This window comes from Leucopleurus acutus (assembly GCF_964270905.1).
Source record: "Leucopleurus acutus genome assembly, chromosome: 13".
In the NCBI taxonomy this organism is placed as follows: Eukaryota; Metazoa; Chordata; class Mammalia; order Artiodactyla; family Delphinidae; genus Leucopleurus; species Leucopleurus acutus.
Window position 1 is genome coordinate 55,576,792 of NC_139155.1, and position 21,128 is coordinate 55,597,919.

Consider the following 21,128-nt stretch of genomic DNA (forward strand, 5'->3'; position numbering starts at 1 on the left):
CACATACTTCTGTGCTACAAAACGGTGTGGATTCTTTCACTGCGCTTGAAAATCCTGACAACATCTCCTTATGCTGCTTAAGTAGATACTGTGGGACAGGAGTAGAAAGAAAAATACTACTATGTACCCGCGAAGTTTACTGTTAGCTCAGCTTTTTCTAACATGATTGACATCAGATCAGATATACTAACAGACTTTCCAAGTGCTCCATAACCTGAAGGAAAGAGGATGTAAACAAAAAAAAAACCCAACACAAATACCTTCTTTCTGAAAGAATCTTCCCTGAAATAAATAAAAGCCTGTGGATTTTCATTTCAGTCAGATTTGGGAAAAAGTCCTGGTGTTTACAATAAACTTTAGATTACAAGTAAGATTTTACAGCTTTGTCAAAATAAACGCACAAATTTGGCATTAATGTATTTCACTTAGACACAGGTACTCTTGAGCATGCCTATCTATTCCATTCACAACTGGTCTGAAGGCATTACATTAAATATTTTAAAGTGCTGTAAAAGGCAGAGGAACTTTTTCTAAATACACCTGATTTCCCCATTTACAATTCTAGTTTCTGTTTTGATTTTCTGAGTTGCAACATATAGGATTATTAAGATGATGTTCACCTCTTTTTCCCCCTAGACTTCCTGTAATAGGGCTTTTTGAATTTAGAAGCAACTTCAAAAACAGTACTAAAGACGGACTTCCCATACCGCTGTCTTCAAAAGCATATGGGTTTTCAAAACAGAAACACACACACAGAGGTCCCGAGAGCTCACAGGAACGGTTTACTCTGCCCCACCCCCACCCCCGGCGTCTCATCCTCCTGGAGGACAGGAGGCCCGCACTCACCACTTTCTCTTTGGACCGCAGGACGCCCAGCTTCCCGAAGCGCACGTGGAAGGGCGAGCACTGGTAGGAGCCGTCCTGCTGCCGCACCACCACGACATCGATGCAGCCGGACAGTGTGGCCTGGTTAATGCCCTTGTAGAGCTCCTTCACAGTGACAATCACCTGCCCGGCCAGCTGCCCCACGTAATTCATGGTTTGAGACTATAAAAGACAAGAAAAAAAAGCGGATGAGATGTTAACGCTGAGTTTGTGGGTCTAATGACAGCGACAGAGAAAAAACCGCAGAGCCTAAAACTACATGGCTCGTCCGTACTCCAGACTATGATTAGCCCTGCACACGCTGGGCCCCTGTGACTCAGGCTGATGCGCCCGCTTCACACTTCCATGTGTCGGCAGCCCCACACCGTCCGTCCGCCTTGCTGCTGACAGGCAGCCCAGCCGGGCATGCAGAAGTCCCCTTTCCCTTTCCAGCATCGCAGATCGGGCCTGCTGCCACTAGGCGTTCCCCGCAAAGTTCAGAACCCACAGAGACCCCCAAAGAGCCCCGACTGCCACACGGCCCTCCTGCCCAAGACAACTGGGGACCTGGGGAAAGTGCATCCACTCCGACCAAGCAGCTAAGCAGAGAAGTGACTGAAGATCACCCCATCACCCCCAAGAGGAACCTGAAATCACGCAGCTCCTGTTGGAAGGTAAGTGAGAGATGGGTTTTCTACGGAATTAATCGACTATGGTTCAGAGACACGCTAGATTAACAAACAAACTGGTGAGCTAGGCCGGGTCTAACCAATTTATAACAGTACTTTGAAGGAAAATCCCTTCAGTGCTTCAACACAACTCACTAGAACATATATTCACGTCCCACAAAGTTCAAAGCACAGAAAAGGGTTTTAATCTTGGACCTTAACTGCAATGCACTATTCAAATCAGGGTCACCAGACTGTAAAGGGTCCTCCAGAAAGGGTCAAAAAGGCGGCAAGGGTACCCAACCGGGGCGCAGGGCCACCACACGCTTCATCTGGCCACAGGATGGGGGGCTGTGCCCCCAACTCTTCATTCGTTAGGAAAAAATAGCCACACTTTAGTCCTAGGGCTGTCAAATTTATCCATACGACCACAGTTCTCTCATTAGACACTGGCTCTCCTGGCAGAGTGTTAAAGCACAACCGAGCACAACTCATTCTCCTGAGGACAGGAGGGATGCAGATGGAACCAGAGACCCCCCACAGCTCTGCTCATCCGGAAGCCGACTTCCACCCAACCAGAGACCCGACAGCCTGTTCTGCAGGGTATTCACCATAAGCACGGCTGTCTTTCTAAACCCAGATCAAAAGCCTTTGAGCTACCTGGAGTTCAAAGTTACATGCTCAAAAAAGTCCCCAGAGGGCACATTCTACGCTGTCAGGTAAGTCCAAAGCTGAACTAGAAGAATGCCATCCACGGGACAACCCAGGGACCTGCCAGCACCCCTGCTGCAGAAAAACCCACTGCTCTTCACAGGAGAGCCAGCACCCACGGGCAGTGCCCGGATTTCCTGCTCTTATACCCAGTAATCAAGGCCCATCAGTTTAATGCCATGGAGCAGAGCCACAATAACTTTACCCTGGAAAACGTTTTGAATATTTTAAAGCTAATGCTACCAAGGCTCCAAAACGCACTTACAGACGGAGCTGGCTTTGAGGATGTAAACCAGCTGCAAAACGTACCAATAAACAGCAGGATACAGCGGCAGGCGTCCTTTATGAGGCAAATTCTAAAACAGCTACAAGCTGGTATGATTTCAGGTCTACAATAATTGATTTGAACTCTATAGTAAGGCCACATTAAGCACGTATCAAGCGCGCAATAATGATTTCTTAAATATTCATGGGATGAATGGTCAAACGAACCATCAACAAAAGAGAATAAAAAAGAAACGTGCAGGAGTGTTTTATCAGAATATTCGCATTACATCTCATATTCTAAAAATTAACCTTGTATTGTGATAATTGTGGATTCACATACATGTAGTTGTAACTAATAATACAAAGAGATCCCACGTATACTTCACCCAGTTTCCCCAATGGTAACATCTGGCAAAATTCTAGTGCAGTAGCTCAATTGGGTATCAACTCTGATTCAGTTAAGATTCAGAACATTTCCATCGTAACAAAGACCTGTCCTATTGGCCTTTTATAGTCACACACACAGCTACTTGCCTTCTGTCTGCCCTCCCCCCTTAATCCCTGGCAACCACTAATCTGTTCTTCATTTCTGAGATTTTTGCCATTTTTAAGGAGGTTATACAAATGGAATCACACAGTATCTAACCTTTTGGGGCTGCCTTTTCCCACTCATATTTCTATGGAGATTCATCCAGGTTGGTGCATGTATCAACAGTTTGTTCCCCTTTATTGATGCCTAGTAGTTCATGGTGTGGATACACCATAGTTTAACCATTCACTTGTGAGGAACAGTTGAGCTATTTCAGATTTTTTGGCTATCACAAAGAAAACTGCGATAAGCATTCACGTACAGGTTTTTGTGTGAAAATAAGTTTTCAGTTGACTAGGGTAAAATGCCCAGGAATGTGACTGCTGGGCTGAATGGGAATCGCATGCTTAGTTTTTAAAGACACTGCCACCAGAGTTGCTGTACCATTCTCCACTCCGGCCAGCAATGTCTGAGAGATACAGTGTCTCTGCATCCCTGGCCAGCACTTGGCATTGTCACTACTTTTTATTATAGCCATGATGACAGGTATGCAGTGATACTGGTTTTAATTTGCATTTACCTAATGGCTAATGATGCGGAAAATTAAATTTTGTTTTATAAAAGAGCACTACAACTAACTTAGAGGAAAAGGGAATAAACATCTTTTTGTTCCTTATTTTTGGGGTCACGGTGTACAATTTTTATATGTTAAGAATGTCTCCAAAAACAGAAGTGAAATGAAGTTTAGTCCTAAGTAGTTCATCTTTTCACTCTCTTTTAGTATTTTTCAGCAACCTAGAACAGTCCATCAGAATTTTTATATTCTGTAAGTAACATGTGTTCACAACACCCTTTTTGCCTGTCATAGCAAACAGCACCCACGTAATCAATCTTTGTATTATGCTTGACTGATGATGGCAGCAATTTTAAAATGAGTTTCGTTACAAATCTAAAAAAAAATTCCTAACAAATTATATAGGGCTTTTCTTAAAAGAAACTGAAAAATGATAACTTAAGCATCTACATTCAGTCATAAACAACAGTCTTATAAACTAAATGTGTCATAAGCTTACATCAATTAGAGGACAGAATCCATAATTAAGTGTAACTACATCTATTCGAGATGATTTTAATTACCATGGTCAAAGGATATGCCGCTATACAAGAAAGTCTATTGTGTAAATGCCAGTTGCTAAATGTAGAAAAACACAAGCTGTCACACCACTGGTTTTCTCTCAGCAGATATAAAACAACCCTGTTCATATCACGAAGGCTGGGAAAACAAAGTAAAGGGAGGCCTGGTGCCTCCACAGCGGGGACAAGGGGCACCCTATCCAGGCTGGGGAAAGAGCTGGGTAAACAGCTTCCTCTTTAAGCCAAATCTTGCACCTAACTCTTTACTTCTACACGCCCAGCCCAGCAGGAGCCACGATAGAGCCCAGTGAGAAAAGAGTCAGGCCCCTGACACCAGCCTGTCCCCCGTCAACACCTAGGGAAGCGGGACTCTGAACAGGGGCAGAAAAGACAGAGGGTGAAGTAACCCACTCACATGTGGGGGACACCCCCACTGAAGACACTGGCTTTTGAAATAAAGATTTAAGAATACAGCAAAATTATATACATCGTAAACTATTCATCACGTTTTATGATGAGTGAATGATGAGGAAAAAAAAGAGGGGGAAACGAATTCAAGAACAGAGTGACAGAAGACACATGAAAATTCAGAAACAAGACAAAGACAGCAACTAACGTAAACATGCACACACAGAAGGAGCAACGTGTGCCTGAAGGATGCCCACAGAGCCGCATCCCTGTCCCCAGGCTCAAAGGCACAAAGGAAAATATTAAAATGCACTTACTGATTCTCAGAACTGGAAAAAGTTATCCAGTCCTGTCTTTCAACAAATACCAAAAACACTTTTATCACATCTCTGAAATACGGTAATGTTAACAATCATCACAATTTTTTGAGACCTCACTATGTACCAAATTCTCAAGCTTATACATGCACTATCATCTCAGGACCACTTTATAGGTGGTCACAGGTATATGTTTAAGATAATGAAACTGAGGCTTGGAAAGGTGAAGTATTGTTATGGACTGAGTGTGCACCCCGCCCCCCAAATTCCTATGTTGAAGCCCGAACCCCTCGTGTGACAGTATTTGGAGGTGGGATGTCTGGGAGGTAATTAGGCGTAGACAAGATCATGAGGGTGGGGCCGCACGATGAGATCGATGCCCTTAATAAAGAGAGGGGGAGGGGCTTCCCTGGTGGCGCAGTGGTTGAGAGTCCGCCTGCCGATGCGGGGGACATGGGTTCGTGCCCCAGTCCGGGAAGATCCCACATGCCGCGGAGCGGCTGGGCCCATGAGCCATGGCCGCTGAGCCTACGCGTCCGGAGCCTGTGCTCCGCAACGGGAGAGGCCACAACAGTGAGAGGCCCGCGTACCGCAAAAAAATAAAATAAAATAAAATAAATAAAGAGATGAGGAGACAAGAGCATGGTCCTCACCACGTGGGGACACAGTGAGAAGGCGGCTGTCTGCAAGCCAGGGAGAGGGCCCTCACTGGGAACTGAATTGGCCAGTACCTTGATCTTGGTCTTCCCCACCTCCAAAACTGTGAGAAAATCCTTGTTGTTTAAACCACCCAGTCTGTGGTATTTTGTTATAGCAGCCTGAGCTGCTGAAGACAAGTATCTTCTTAAGCATCATATGCTACACTGCTTTTCAATTCTGGGATACTTCCAGTAGACAGAGACTCACCCCTTTCATGAGGAGGCTTATCCCAATACCAGACAGACAGCCCTGGTTACTAGGTCCACCAGAAATCCCACTGCATATGTACCACCCTCTTCTAAAGGACACCACCACACACCAAAGAGTTTACTGTACAACCCAACTGGGTGTCATCTATTCTGAGATAAGCGTTCTTAGTCCTTAAAATAGCTGAAATGACTGGGTTTACTTTCACTTTTATGACAAACTAGAGAACTGACTTCCTTTAAATGGAAGATCCCAAACTAGACACTATGGCACAGACAGGCCTGACCAATGCCCAATCCACTCAGTGCACAGTGTGTGTCTGGGGCCAGGCTTCCATGCTGAGAGCACAATGCACACGAGCCGGCTAACATGCTGGGAGCTCCCAAGACAGGGAGGCACTTACAGATCACTAGACTGACAACGGAAAGAACCAGTAGACAGTAACCGACTAAAATACTTAATAGAGCCCAAATGGCCCTTCACACACAAAAGCCAACAGACCAAATAGTCCTTCATGCATGAAATTCAGTGGTGCCCACAATCAGACTTTTCTTATCAAACATTTTAAAGTAAACATACACTAGTATCTGGAATAGATGGGCAGCTTTCAAGATTCAATTATTTACCAAAGGTTTAAAGGTTTGCTTAGCAGCTTTTCCTGAGCATCAGAGAAACTAAAGTCAATCATCGTGATATGCAGTAGAGATTTATAAATGGAATGCATCAGTAAGTGGGTTCAAATAAAACCCCCCTCCGATAAAAACTGCCCCCAAACCATTTAAAGGTGACATGTTCAATCAAAAATCACTTTTATTAGGGAAGAGTAACCACAGAGACATAGGTAGCTATTAAAATATTATGATTTCTAAATTGTTATCAATACAAAAATGGATACATTGTTAACCACGCTTATATATAATCAAAGTCTGTTTCGTAAGCTTTAAGTTTACCTTCTTAATGCTGGGTACTACTAGTTAGCTGGTACTACTAGTTACTACCACTAACAAACACAACTACAGCTGTTACACGTCCATCACATGTCAAGTGCTGTGTTAACCTGTACATTATCTCATATAATCTTCAGAACCACCCAGGACTTTGGTATCAATATTCCCATTTACAGGAGGGAAGGGAGGCTCAGAATTGTCCAAGGTCGCTGCACCTAGTGGTAAAGCCGATATTCAAACTCAAGTCTGATACTGGAGCCTATGTCCTTAACTGCATCTCTAAGTGACAGAAATGTGCTAAGCAATGATGATAAAAGCCTTGATATCCCCAGATATCTTGCTGCTTTCAGTAACAGGAGCATTATTTTCACATAATGCTACTTGGTTGGCCACACAAATGTGAAGTGATTACAGGGTCCAAAAAAGCCACACCCACCCTCCTGCCTCCCTGCAGGGTTGGCCACCACCCGCTGCTGGACCCCCACAAAGTGGATGTCCTGAGAGATCACGAGGGACAGAGAAGAACAGCTTTTATCAAAGAACTTGCCCTCAACATTCCAACTGTCCGCTCACAGACAGAATGTGCTATGAGGGAACAGAACCTTCTAGAAACTTCAGGAAACAAACACTAGCATACCGTGACCTCGTACCATCTGGCTCCCACCTATGCTCCAGGCAACCAAGCTTACATTCTGCATTTGAGTAGCACTTATCTTTCAAGAACTTTCTCAAACATACCTCACTTGACCTTCAACGGGAGTCTCGAAATTTCATATGCCTGCCTCCCCCACCCCACCCCCCCACCGCAAGATCTGCAGTCACTTCCCCGAAGGTGCAGCTTCTCCCGGCTGCACCCCGGGAGGGCAGGGGCCCAGGGGACTTGCCTGTCCCCTGGGGGCTTAACTCAGTCAAGACACGTCCCAGGGCCCAGGTTCCCGCAGAGACTCAAGGCAACACCTCTCCGTTTTGTTTTGTCTCTTTCACCATCAGAGCAGAATGCCAATGTGTTTAATTTTTCTTATTTTATAGTAGCTGCCTTTAATTCTTGCTTTATAAAATCAGAACAGGAAACAGCAGCACCAGGAATGTCCCTCGCCCTCAACGAGGGGAGGTCCTCAGGCTCAGGGCCCCACAAACAGACGGTCCGTGAGCCCCTCGGACCTTCTGGAGCCCCAGGTCCCTGAGAAACGCCGCTGGCCGTGCACCCACATGCACTGCCCCCAGTGTCCTGTCCAGAGCACGGGGTCAGGGCCCCGCAGGGCAGGGGGCTCCGCCATCCCCAGACCACAAGGCCCCGTGCGCGAGTCCACAGCCCAACAGCCAGGGTCCCCCGGCAGTTCTCCACATGGCCTTCCTGTTGGGATGGAAAAGGAGGGCTGTGAAAGCCTTATCCAGGAAAGGCCCCTCAAAGGAATACCTCTGCTGACTGAAGTCAGAAACAATCACGCAGGACTGCGCGACTCCTGCAAGGAAAACACAACAGAGGATGTGTAATCCACCTATCAAAACAGCCATCATCCCAGGCTGTGTCTGGGACGATTTTCTTAAGAGTCAAGCAAAACTGAGTACCTGCTTCTTGCCAGGCACCACAGTAAGTCCCTACGATATAAAACTCTGCCCTCTTTCCCTCAGAAGTCCTGGGCCTAACAAGAGAAAGAGGCATAAATACTGTCTTAATTTACATAATACCTTGTGATCACGCTATTTTGGTGACTTAGGAAGACTAGACAAAGGGAGAAGAAAACCTGCATGGGAGAGTCAAGAAAGGCTTCAGGAAGCAGAACATATTTGTATTTGTTCTAGGGGCGAAAATGGCAGGGTTTATCAGGCCAAACAAAGGAGGTTCCTGGAGGACAGGGACTGGGGAGGGTATGTGGAGCCTGAGGCAAAGGTGAGATGATGCAAGGCCTTGGACTCACCCTCAGGGCATCTGGGCAAGCAGCCAGGAGCAGGCAGGGGCAAGGGGGTGGGGAGGACGAACTGGGGAAGAGGAGGCTAGAGGCAGAGACCACCTCGGAAGCTCTTACAACCAATTCCAGCAAGAGACAGCACAGTTCCAAGAGCAGAAGAGGCAGAGAGGGGACTGAGGCAGCAGGGCTGTTCTGGGAGGGAAGGGAGAGGACAGTCAGGATCAAGCCACAAGTTCTAGGCAGAGCTAGAAACACATCTGGCACCTAGCTGGGATTCAGCAAATATTGTTCAAATGAGTGAAGAAATCAACTTAGGGAAGCAAAAAGGGCAGATTTGGTGGGGAACTTCCCAGTAAGGCTGAACTTCAAGAATTTTACTTACTATCCTGGTTCAAAATTTTTCGTACATGAAAATCATCCTGAACAGTTTTTAAAAACGCAAATTTTCTTGAATTTTAAAAAAAGTTTAGGGCTTCCCAGTGGCGAGTGGATGAGGGTCCGCCTGCCGATGCAGGGGACGCGGGTTCGTGCCCCGGTCCGGGAAGATCCCACATGCCACGGAGCAGCTGGGCCCCTGAGCCATGGCCGCTGAGCCTGCGCGTCCGGAGCCTGTGCTCCGCAACGGGAGAGGCCACCACAGTGAGAGGCCCGCGGACCGCAAAAAAAGAAAAAAGAAAAAAGTTTAATAATTGATTATGAAGATAAGCCAGATTAGGGAAGCAGAGCTCCATGTAAAAGAGGCCCTGTGATAAAATTCCATAGCTATTCTTGCTGCTTCCAAAATCACTCTGGTAAAAAGGACTCTGCAAAGGCTTAAAGCCTTGGGTGCTGGGAAGACGGAGTCCTGGAACTCTTCCTGAGCTGGCATCTGGACTTCTGCTCAATGGGCTCACTTCTCTATGAGCTCACCACACTATCTACAAAGTAGATGAACAATTATCTCGGGCTGAGTAATGTTCAACACAGGGAAGACACTTTGCCACCACAGCAATATATGTTCTTTCCTGAGGTGAGGCCTAAGCTTTATCAACTATTTGCTCCAGGTTTTCAACAGATACAACTAAAGGAAGAGCGTAAGTGTCACCTATTTCATCTTCAAAAACCATCAATTCCCCGCCCTCCACCACAGTCCCTGGTCCAATAACTTTCAAGACAACCCTTCAAAATCCAACACCAGCTTTCTTCTCCATCCATCAATGACTCTGGCTGTCAATCTAATATTTTATTTGAGGAGCAAGGATGTTTCAGGCTTCTTAGATGAGAAGGAGATGGGAACAAATAAAGCCTGTCCACAACAGACTGTGAACACCCAGAGCACAATGGAAAAGAAGGTCAGAAAGAGACGGGCAAGGACGGTCAGGAAGAAAGCAGGAGGCGGCGCGGGGCTGGGTGGGCCCAGGGTGCCCGCCCTCCCCACACAGCATGGCCCACGTGGTCACTGTCCATCCCACCTCCAGACCCTCGGTTCTGACCAAGGAAGGAGAAGTGTCGCCGCTTCACCGTCGCCCCAGAGCCTGGCACGGTGCCTTGCAGGAGAAAGTCCTTAGGGAACATTTCTGGATCAAGGAATGGATGGAGCAATGAACGCGAGGTCTGGTGACCAGAACAGCAAGGAGGAGGAGCACACTCTGTGCTGCACTGTAACCTAATGAGAGAAGCCAGAGGCAGATGAAGAGACTGTGTATGTATTTTTAAATGTATATGTATGTAACGTACGTATATATTTTTAAAAAATGCCAACAGTGGAGGCCAACCCGACGTTCCGATATCAATGCTCAGATATTCAGAACTTAATGCTTTTCTCCAGATGCTCCTGAAGATCTCACCAAAAAAACCTGGATAAATCTAGTCTACGTGGGTGACAGTTAAGAATGACACCCGCCTCCGGTGGGTAAATCTAAAAATATCCCCGTGAGAACAAAGGACATCCGTGCAGGTTGCTGTGCAGAGCACTGAGCAGCCCGCAGCCGCTGTGGCGGATGAGCCCGGGCCTGGGGGGCAGTCAGGGGCCGGGGCAAGACGGTCACGAAAAACAGATGACACAGGACACACTCAGGTCATCGTTTTCTACCAGCCAGTCTACTCACAGGCAAACGCCCAACACCACAAGGCACAGCCTTCACAGTAAAAGGCTGGTCGCAATCGTTTCATTTTCCTAAAGCTCAGCAATGTACCTGGACGTTCATTTTCTTCAACAGAACTGTAACAGAGCAAGGGGAGCTAAATGCTCAATCTGACGCCTACCTTCAGATGTCACTACGCAGAATAAAATGTGTGGCAAGCAGCACACGAGGAGGAGGCCCCAAGGACTTTCCTCAGCCCTCACATCACTCCCATGACCAAATCTGCTCCAAGCCCGGAGTCAGCTCTATGAAACTCAGTGGTTCTCATCCCTGCATTGCTCTTCACCGCTTTTCCCTTCAGCTCCCAAACGGCAGAGTAACGAAGCTTCTGGCAATTTAGTTCTTAGCTCTTCTGGTCATGGTGTAGAATATGCCCAGTTCTAATCCACCTGTACCTGAGGTGACAGATCAGAATGTTACAGGGAACGTTTAACCTCACCAGAGACGAGAGAGAAACGTGGAAGGAAAATCATTAAGAAATTGTACTGAGTTTAAGACTCTTTATAATTAATCATGAAAGACACTAGTCAACCTTTGTGTAATGGTTATAAACGAGCCAAATGTTCAAGCCAACTCTGCTACGAAATGCAATTTTAAGATTTCAAATAGCGGTACCTTGAACTTATCAAGACAGATTTTTAAAAATGAGGCGTACTTTACATGGAGTTAAATTAACCCTTTCATAGTTTTAACCATGCAACCACGTAACAATCACCAAAATCAAGATAATCAAGACACAGAACTAGACTGCCGCCCCAAATGCCCCCATGCCCTTTTGTAGTCTATCCTTTTTCCTCATGCCAAGCCAACCACTGACCTGTTCTCTGTCCCGGTAGTCTTGCCTTTTCCAGAATGCCTTATCAATGGAGCCAGAGTACGTACCCTTTGGAATATGGCATCTTGCACTTAGCATCACGCGTTTGAGATTAACCAATATTCTTGCAGGTATCAGCAATTTGTTCCTTGGTGTTGTTAAGTAGTATCCCACTGTATGGATGTCCCAAAGTTTGTTTATCCATCCACCAGTTGATAGACACCTGGCTTGTTTCCAGTTTGGGGAGACTACAAATGAAGCTACTAAAAATACCTGTGTACAGGCTTTGGTGTGAACATAGCTTCACTTCATTTGGGTAAATACTTAGGAAGTAGTATTGTTTTAAAGATGTCTTCAGTGCACTCAGAGGAGTTTGCTATTAAGATAAATTCCTCCTTAAATCATTGTACAAAATGGTAATAATTTAACTGTTTTATGAGCTTGGATTTTCATATATGCGAGTTTCTTAAAATAGGTCCACTTATACTGGTGACAATTCAAACTCTTCATTTACTCACGTCCTAACATTTGAAACTACGTGCAGCCTTGAGAAACCACATGTAACCTAAGCTACAATTCAGTACTCTTCCGTGGGGCAGTGATGGGGTAAACGCCATTGTACACACCTCATCTCACTGAATCTTCCCGGTTAGGTGAGGTAATGTTAGCTTAGATGCACTGAACAAGCAAAAAACTGGGGCTCAGAGAAAACAGGCAACATACCAGGAGTCAGGCAGTTACACAGTGACAAGCACAAACAAAAGCTCAGATACGTCTGCCTCAAACGCCCGGGCTCTTTCTGTATCCTGGGGCCACAAGCTCCTAAACACACCAATGCCAAGTTTTTGTAATTTTCAGGGCTACGAATGCGGAGGAATTTCATAAGTGCTTTTAGAAGGCCACGATTCTGCCGCATGCTACCACACATGAAAAATGTTAACGCTTTTCATTAGGAGTAGCCTTCAAGATGTGATTACATTATGATCATAAATGTATGTTTTAAGGAACATGTTCTCATCCTAAACTTTCTTGGATAAGAACTTGTGGCTAACCTATTTTGGTGGTGATCACTGATAACTATAAGCAACTGAAAATAAAACAGGAAATCTGATTGGCTCACTTTCACACATGAAAGGCACACAATCTTAGCAAGTTTCTATATAAACCATACATATGTAGTATTTTCAGCGATAACTATCACTTTAGTCCAGACATTGGTAGGATACAATTTCCTTTGAAACATACGACTTTATTTGAAGTTCTTTCCATTTACTCACTGACCTAGAAGTCAGGAATTGACATCAGGACTCTTTTGCAATTGAAATTACAGCTGTGGGATGGCAACAAATGGACATATTCTTGGAGTTTGCAGGTCTACAGAAAGACATGTTAAACTTAATCCATCTCCCTCTCATGCCCTCAAAGAACCTTAGTTAATATCACAGATAAATTAAGTTCAAATTTTCAACTTGTCCCAATGTGTTAATTCCCTGGGTTGAAAGGCTCTCCACTTGCATCACATGGTACCTGGTTAAGCTCAGGTAGAAACAAGCCAGATGAACGATCCAGAAGGATTTGAAGGCCACTCGCTGCAACTACTTTAACTTCACAGCTGCTAACCTGACAAGCACATGGAGGTCTAAAGTTCACAAACCAAACATCCTCAACAGCCAAGGCTGAAGGGCTTATCCTCTTGATGTCTGATAAGAGAAAATACCTGCTTTCGAAAGCAAGCTACACTTCAGAAAAAAAAAAAAAAATGCATACTGCCTTATCAAAAAGAAAAGCAAGGATTAAGATAAATTTGGTTTTAGTGAAATTTAGGGCAACTGGTGTGTCACTTGTTTGCATGGACTGTGTGTTTATTAATATACACACGGCCTTCCTCTGCATTCAAACCACTAAACATTCCCCCTCAGGTGTGCTCAGTTTCTCTGAAAAAGTTTTGTAAGAATGCTAGCCATGAAAATGGATGGGTTTCTACTCCACTACAAAGACCTGGGGACTTTTACTCCTAGGAGGCTGAGATCCCTTAGTTACAAGGGCTAAGAGGGACATAAAAATTCTTTTCAAGATTTCCCTGGTGGCACAGTGGTCAAGAATCTGCCTGCCAATGCAGGGGACACGGGTTCGAACCCTGGTCCAGGAGGATTCCACATGCCGCAGAGCAACTAAGCCTGTGTGCCACAACTACTGAGCCTGCACTCTAGAGCCCACGAGCCACAGCTACTGAGCCCGCGTGCTTCAACTACTGAAGCCGCGCGCCTACAGCCCGGGCTCCACAACAAGAGAAGCCACCGCAACAAGCAGCTTGCGCACCGCCAACAAAGAGTAGCCCCCGCTGGATGCAACCAGAGAAAACCTGCACGCAGCAATGAAGACCCAAAACAGCCAAATATAAAAATAAATAAAATTTTAAAAATAAGTAAGTAATTCTTTTCAGTGTCAGAAGAAGTGACGACTAAGCCAGAATGGAAAACGATGATTCACCGAGTCGGAGACTGTCCATCAGTAGTGAGTACTCAAAGCCACAAGAGCCTTTGGGTCCAGATTCGTATCCCCAAGTCTGAGTAATCCCAACACCTGGGAAGCTTCTAAAAATACAATTTCCTAGAAGGAAGGCTAACATGAACCCTGTGGTGGTGGACAGGCATCGGAAGTCTCCATGGACGGATGGACAAGTACAGACGTGCTTACACCTGGGCTAGAACACGTGTTTAATATCCCTCCTCCCGCTGCCACGATCGAGAATCAAGGACACTAGAAGCAGCACGCACACCTAGAGCCCAGATCCTAGTTTCTAAAGACCATCCTCCAGGGACTTCCCCGGCGGTCCAGTGGTTAAGGCTCCGTGCTTCCACTCACTGTAGGGGGCCTGGGTTCGGTCCCTGGTCGGAGAACTAAGATCCCACATGCCACGGCCAAAAAAAATTTTAAATAAATAAATAAATACCATCCTCCAGTAAAAGGTCCCAAGGCTGGGACATCTCATGGTGCCAGAAAGTAGGAATCCGGTGCTCAAAATCAAAGGATTAGGGGCATTTTAAAGGAACACAGAAGCCAAGGTGAAAGAGTGCCCAGAACAATCTGAGCAACAAAATAAGGACAGATTATAACCTACAGAATATTCTTGAGGCCACACTGATATAAATCAGAAAAGTAGGGAGAAGGGACAGATTTCTCTCAAAGATGAATTCCAATGAATAAAGAATGAGGGAAATAAAAGACCCCTGTTAGAACACTACAGTACCTGTGGCAGACACAGGATGTTAAAAATAGAGGATGAAACTTTGAAGAGAAACAAGGTCTTTGTATGTTCTCAAGTTATCTTCCCCAAGATATAAACTCCTTGCCAAAGGAAAAAGTAACTTCACAGGAGAGAAATCTGGCAGACGCCGCCTTAATATTAAGTAGGGAAACTCCCCAGTAACAAGAGAACCAACACCAGGGACCCCTCATGACTCACTGACAAGAGCACATCACCGCTGTGCTGTTCCTGCCACAAACACACGACCTCCATCTAATCAGGAGACACCACAGACAAACTCCAGCTGAGGGGAGCTCCAGAGTAACTGACCAGCACTCACCTCAGCAGTTTATGTCACAAAAGGGAAGACTGAGGGCGGTCAGTGACTGGAAGATGACAGACGTGACCAACTACACGCAAATCCAGGCTGGATCCTCCAACAGAAAAGGCCTGTAGCAGGAAAAATCTGAACAAAGTCTGCAGCTTTAAAGACAAAACAGTTCCCGGGCTCCACTGCCTCCCCAGTTCTGACTGTCTGTCTGGGAAATCTGTATTTTACACTTAAAGCTCAGCAGGGGCTCTGGTGACCGTCCAGCTCAGCAGTCACCCAGGAGGCCTGAGGAATCCCGATGGCCAGGCCACCCCAAGTGACAGGGACAAGTGACCCCAAATGGCAGCTTGTCAAGCTGTGTCTGATGACCGCAGGCAAGTGCGTCAGCGTTCAGGGAGGGACAGAACCCAGGGGTGTGCCTGTCCTGTCCCGCCTCCCTTGAAGGAATGACATTTCCAACATAATTGCAATCTTCTGACTGAGTGTCTATTACGGTTCCGGTTATGACTTCATGCTTTGTTAGAACGTAAAACAAAGATGACCAAAGGTTTTTACAATCTCAGCTACTGCCCCTTGACCTGACTGAATGCAGCCTCTCTACGCGCAGGTCAAGTGGAGTTCAGCCGCATCTCAGCAAGTGACACACTCTAGAGATAACACAGCTCCCCTCCAGCCTTCCCGGAACCGGCTTCAGGCACGTTTCTGACGAAGGTATTTTCCACACAGATCCGGGCTGAGGCCGAGATGCTACACCAAGGGCACACACAGTTCTGACATGATTTCGTTGCAGAGATGAAACGATATCCAACAAAATAAGATCAGCATATTGTTATTTCCACCTGTTGAAAAATACCCTTCCTAAATGTCTTAAATTAAGCAAAGATGATTCTAGGTTATGCAATAGGCTTCAAAGAAGAAACAAATACAAAAGATTTTTTTCTTTTTTTTTTTTTTATTGCGGTACGCGGGCCTCTCACTGTTGTGGCCTCTCCTATTGCGGAGCACAGGCTCAGGACGCGCAGGCCCAGCGGCCATGGACCACGGGCCCAGCCGCCCCGCGGCACGTGGGATCCTCCCGGACCCGGGCACGAACCCGCGTCCCCTGCATCGGCAGGCGGACTCCCAACCACTGCGCCACCAGGGAAGCCCTATATATGTATTTTTTTTTAGAACAAGCAGCAAAACAGCAAAAGTATCAAATAAACATTTTCCCTACTTTCAAAGAGACAATGTACAGTACCTATGCAAGAATGATTCTAGAAATGGTGTCTAATCTTTTCTTCAGAAGAACTGGGTTGGTTTTGAATATTTAATACCTAAGATATGAATATAAAACACAAATTATATATAATGATAAGAGTTTTGCTGAGAGAGGTTAACGGTTTTTTATATATATATAAATTTATTTGTTTTATTTTATTTTTGGCTGCATTGGGTCTTCACTGCTGCACGTGGGCTTTCTCTAGTTGCAGCAAGCAGGGGCTACTCTTCGTTGCGGTGTGCGGGCTTCTCACTGCGGTGGCTTCTCTTGTTGCGGAGCACGGGCTCTAGGCGCACAGGTTCAGTAGTTGTGGTTTGCGGGCTCCAGAGCGCAGGTTCAGTAGTTGTGGCACGTGGGCTTAGTTGCTCCCTAGCATGTGGGATCTTCCAGGGCGAGGGCTCGAACCCCGTCTCCCCTGCATTGGCAGGCGGATTCTTAACCACTGCGCCACCAGAGAAGTCCCGAGGTTAATGATTTTATTCTGATCCTTTCAGGGAGTTGTGTCCAATCCCTCTAGACTGCACCGACACCTGGTCGAGACAGCTAGAGACACGGGATGGAATTCCAATCCTACGCACAAAGTAGCCCTGGACCAGACCTGCAGTCCTGGGCTCACCCAGGGCTATGGGGCCAACGGCCGGGCTCCCAGGACCGAGCATCCAGGCAAACTAAATAAGGTGCTCGTCACACGGCCATCTGGTGGAAATCTGTCCAGCTGTGCTACTCACAAACTCAGAGCAGCAAATAATTCAGACATATTAGTAACAGCAAACAAAAAGATCTGTGAGGGCTTCCCTGGTGGCGCAGTGGTTAAGACTCGGCCTGCCAATGCAGGGGACACGGGTTCGAGCCCTTATCCAGGAAGATCCCACACGCCGTGGAGCAACTAAGCCCGTGTACCACAACTACTGAGCCTGCGCTCTAGAGCCTGCAAGCCACAACTACTGAGCCTACGTGCCACAACTACTGAAGCCCTCATGCCTAGAGCCCATGCTCCGCAACAAGAGAAGCCACCACAATGAGAAGCCCACTCAAGGAAGAGTAGCCCCCACTTGCCGCAGCTAGAGAAACCCTGCACACAGCAACGAAGACCCAACGCAGCCAAAAAGAAATGAATTTATTAAAAAAAAAAAAAAGATCTGTGAGCACCTAGTGGATTCAGTGTGGCACGATAAGTATTTGCTGAACGAAGAGAATTTTGTTTTAAGCTGGTGGTTCAGTCACGCACCACACAGCAGTGCAGCGCAGCGTGTGCTTTAACAGTGGGCCACCACTAAGTCCCTCCTGAAAACAGATGGAGCATAAATGCAAAAATCGATAATAAATAACTTTCAAACAGTCTGTACATACTTCTGGCCACAGCCTCTAAGCTACCCTCCCCCAAATTCCTGAGCTCATCTGAGATCTCAGTATTAACAGGCAATCAATCAAGTTGTAAAAACAAAGATTCTTGGAGAATGTGCTCCCCCAAACTGCCTGACTGGTAACATCACCACATTTCTGTGAGGAAATGAAATTCTGTGCAACTAAATATTTAATTAGTGTTGTGACCACTGTCCACCTAGAGGAAAGCATTTGGTTTCAGACCCATTCACCAGTGTGGTTCCAGGATTCCGTGAGGCAGGGGGTGATATCAGATGCACCAAGCTGGGGGCGGCCACTTCTGCACCCAACTCAGCATAAGGCACTTGCCCCGCCTACAGGGTGACTTGCTGTCTTCCACCTCTGTTTATGTTACTGCATCGCGCGGTAAATAATATAAACATACAAAGTTCTCTCTGAAAAAGGGGAGCTTTTTAGACTCGAGCAGGCCCTTTGATAAAGAGCACAGAGGACCGAGGACGGCCTGAACAGGTCCTCCTAACCCCCGTGCAGGGGTTCTCACCTCTAGTAAGAACGGCCAGATGCACTCCAGGGCCCCTTCCAGCTCTAACCCACAGAAAGACTCGATTCCAGGAGCATTTCTTAGGATTACAACTTTGGCTAAGAACTCCTGTAGTACATTCTGCCCTAATTTAAAAAATGCAAAGTAATTTAAAATAAGTGGGGGAAAATAAGGCCAGCAGATTATTTTATAACTTCAAGGTTATTTGAATATGAAACAACTTGGCCTTTTCCTTGCCAAATAAAGGAATTATATTCTTTTGTTTAAAAATTATAGAAATACGATTTTTAAAAAAAATTCCCCATTTCTAACAAAGCCCAGAAGTTTCCTCATGGTTTTTTAAATTATGAGATTTTTACATTTACATTCCAAACACATAAAATCATCTCCTTTATGATGGAGACTTTCACGTTCCAACAGGAGGTGTGCGCAAACAGCATACGACCAGCAAGGAGCGTCGGGGTCACTGAGGGCCTGGACCCTGAGATTCCCCCTCACCGCCCACACCCAGGTTACAAAGTCTCCTACACAATCAGCACAGCTCATTCAGCCGATAGCAAATCCCGTGTCCTGAACACCAGCCATTCAGAAAAACCAAGTTTCTCTTGGAGCTGGGAGGTGACTCATGCAACTTCAATGTTCTAACGTTAACACAAAAAGAAATGTCATAAAATGCAGCCCAAACACCGGCTGCCCTCGCTCTGGAAGACACCAGCAGCAGGAAGCAAACTTCTTCCTGTGATGAGCGGTTTGCGTGTGCTGGTGCTACTCACTAAATGAACTTTTAAACTATTTCACAGCCAGCTGTGTTCACCCTTCTCCCTTCTGACCTTTACAACAAGTGCGCAGGAATCCGTATATATACTCTGTACTACTAAAATGAAATTTCAAAAGTAAATGACCTCTCTCCGTAGCCCCTGACTTCCATTCCTAGTCAAACGATGTCTAGTTCCACCAGTTCCCGAGATCCCCAGCGAGTACATTTTTGCCAACAGGTCCCAAGGCAAAAAGCACACAGATGCGTAACATTTTTAAAGGTGACAAAAATTTGCACAACTTTAAAAGTAAAATCAACCTGATCATGAGCCACAGATTTTAGAAACTGTATAATTTGTCTTGTTTATTGTACACTTGTTTTCATAAAAGTGTACACCCCTCATTCTCTAAAAGCTACCTTCGCCTCACTGTATTTACTTCAAATCATGTTTACAGAAAAGGCTTCCATGGGTAAAGTTAAATTATATTGTCCTTAATTCACCTGACTGTTTCCTTAATGCAGACTTCTAAAACTTACACTTTCCTGTGACCTGTTTTATTTTATGTCTCATAAGAGAGGAAACTCTAGATAAAAAACTCAGACAATCTGCATTTTTCCCCACATATTTCAAGATTAGAAATTCTGTTTGCCACCACAGGAGAAAAAAGACTGCTGTCACTCTTCCCCATCACGTATCAGAATAAGATGCCAGTTTCAAAATATTAGTTTAGTTTTCACAAATATTTGGCTAGGACAACAAAAATCGTAAAACAAGCCAACAAACTCATAGAGAGAGATCAGATTTAGGGCCACCAGAGGCAGGCTGGGGGATGGGGAACTGGGTGAAGGCAGTCAAAAAATCTGAAAGACAGGAAAAAACCCATAAACCTTTTCAATGGTTTTATTCCTCAACTACTACACTTAGATGCAAAGAGAATGTGAAACGAGACACATTTCCTGGGAAACCTAGTTTCATAAAAATTCTCAGTTTAAAGCAGCAACTTCATTTTTTTCTAGGCAGAAAGTTATTATTTGTTAAATAATAAATAGAAAAGGGGAGAGAGACGGTGTAGAGTGAAGGAGGGAGAGCAGGTAGCCAAAGAGTTCTGTTGAATACAACATTTAAAAGTTAATAAAATTCATTCTGATGCTACATTTTCCAAGGAAAAGGCATCAGCCGATCTCCCCGGCGGTCTTCCCGCCCCCTCCTCACAGCATATCCCAGGTGGAGAAAGCGGGGAGGCGGAAGCTGGTGGATGTAACTCACCAAGATGCCAGTAGGGGCCCTTCCACCGTGAACACCTTCAGCAACCTTCTCCTCCTCATCTTCACTATCATCTTCCAAGGAAAACATCTTAAAACTGAACTAGTTCATCAGAATGTCTTATTTTCAGAGATGAAGGCACACTTCTAAGTTATCAAAACAGAAAAGCTGTTCTGCTGGGCAAACTGTCTGCAGACACAGTAATATGGTTAAAACTGAAAGGAAATGGCTCTTCAAAAAAAAAAAAAAAAAGCAATGTATGCATGACTTTACCAGTAAGATTTGCTGAAAGCCTCAACCCTGTCCCTCTGAAGCAGATAAGCAGGGGCATGGGATGGGATGGGCTGCGTGTTTACACTGATAGGTACCAAGTCCTGCCCAAGCACAGGAGCCTCACTGTGCTTCCATCACACGGGACACGAATTGAGTTAATGATTCCCTAAATCAATTACATCCTCATTTTTTAGAAATCAAAACAACTACACATAAGAAGAAGTAATCGTCAATAAATTAATCATGTAAGGGAACACAGTTTACATATACTTTCTAAGCATCAGTGAGCTTCCCAAAGACAGCCAGGTGACATATACTTTATAGAACTCAAATCACTGAAATGTTTTGCTTTGTCATATTGCCATGACCCAATATATTTTCACAATTCTGAATGGGAGCTGACCTGCTCAGCACTCTAAATAATGAACAAGTTATAATAACAATTTGTTACTGTATGCTAACATAGCATTAGTTATATTAACGTTGTAACAGTAACATTACATAATAACAAA

The 21,128-nt window shown here is 45.3% G+C and overlaps 1 protein-coding gene across 1 annotated transcript in view; it reads right to left on the reverse strand.

The window, feature by feature from the left end:
• LPIN2 (lipin 2) overlaps positions 1-20,789 on the reverse strand; it is a 59,129-nt gene extending 38,340 nt beyond the window's left edge. Inside the window, exons 1-2 of the mRNA XM_082853717.1 lie at positions 20,347-20,789; positions 847-1,047 (exon numbers count right to left, since the gene is read on the reverse strand). Of these exons, the coding sequence (XP_082709843.1) occupies positions 847-1,047; positions 20,347-20,433 (288 nt within the window). The 5' untranslated portion in view covers positions 20,434-20,789. The remainder of the gene's footprint in view (positions 1-846; positions 1,048-20,346) is intronic.
• Positions 20,790-21,128: the final 339 nt, after the last annotated feature.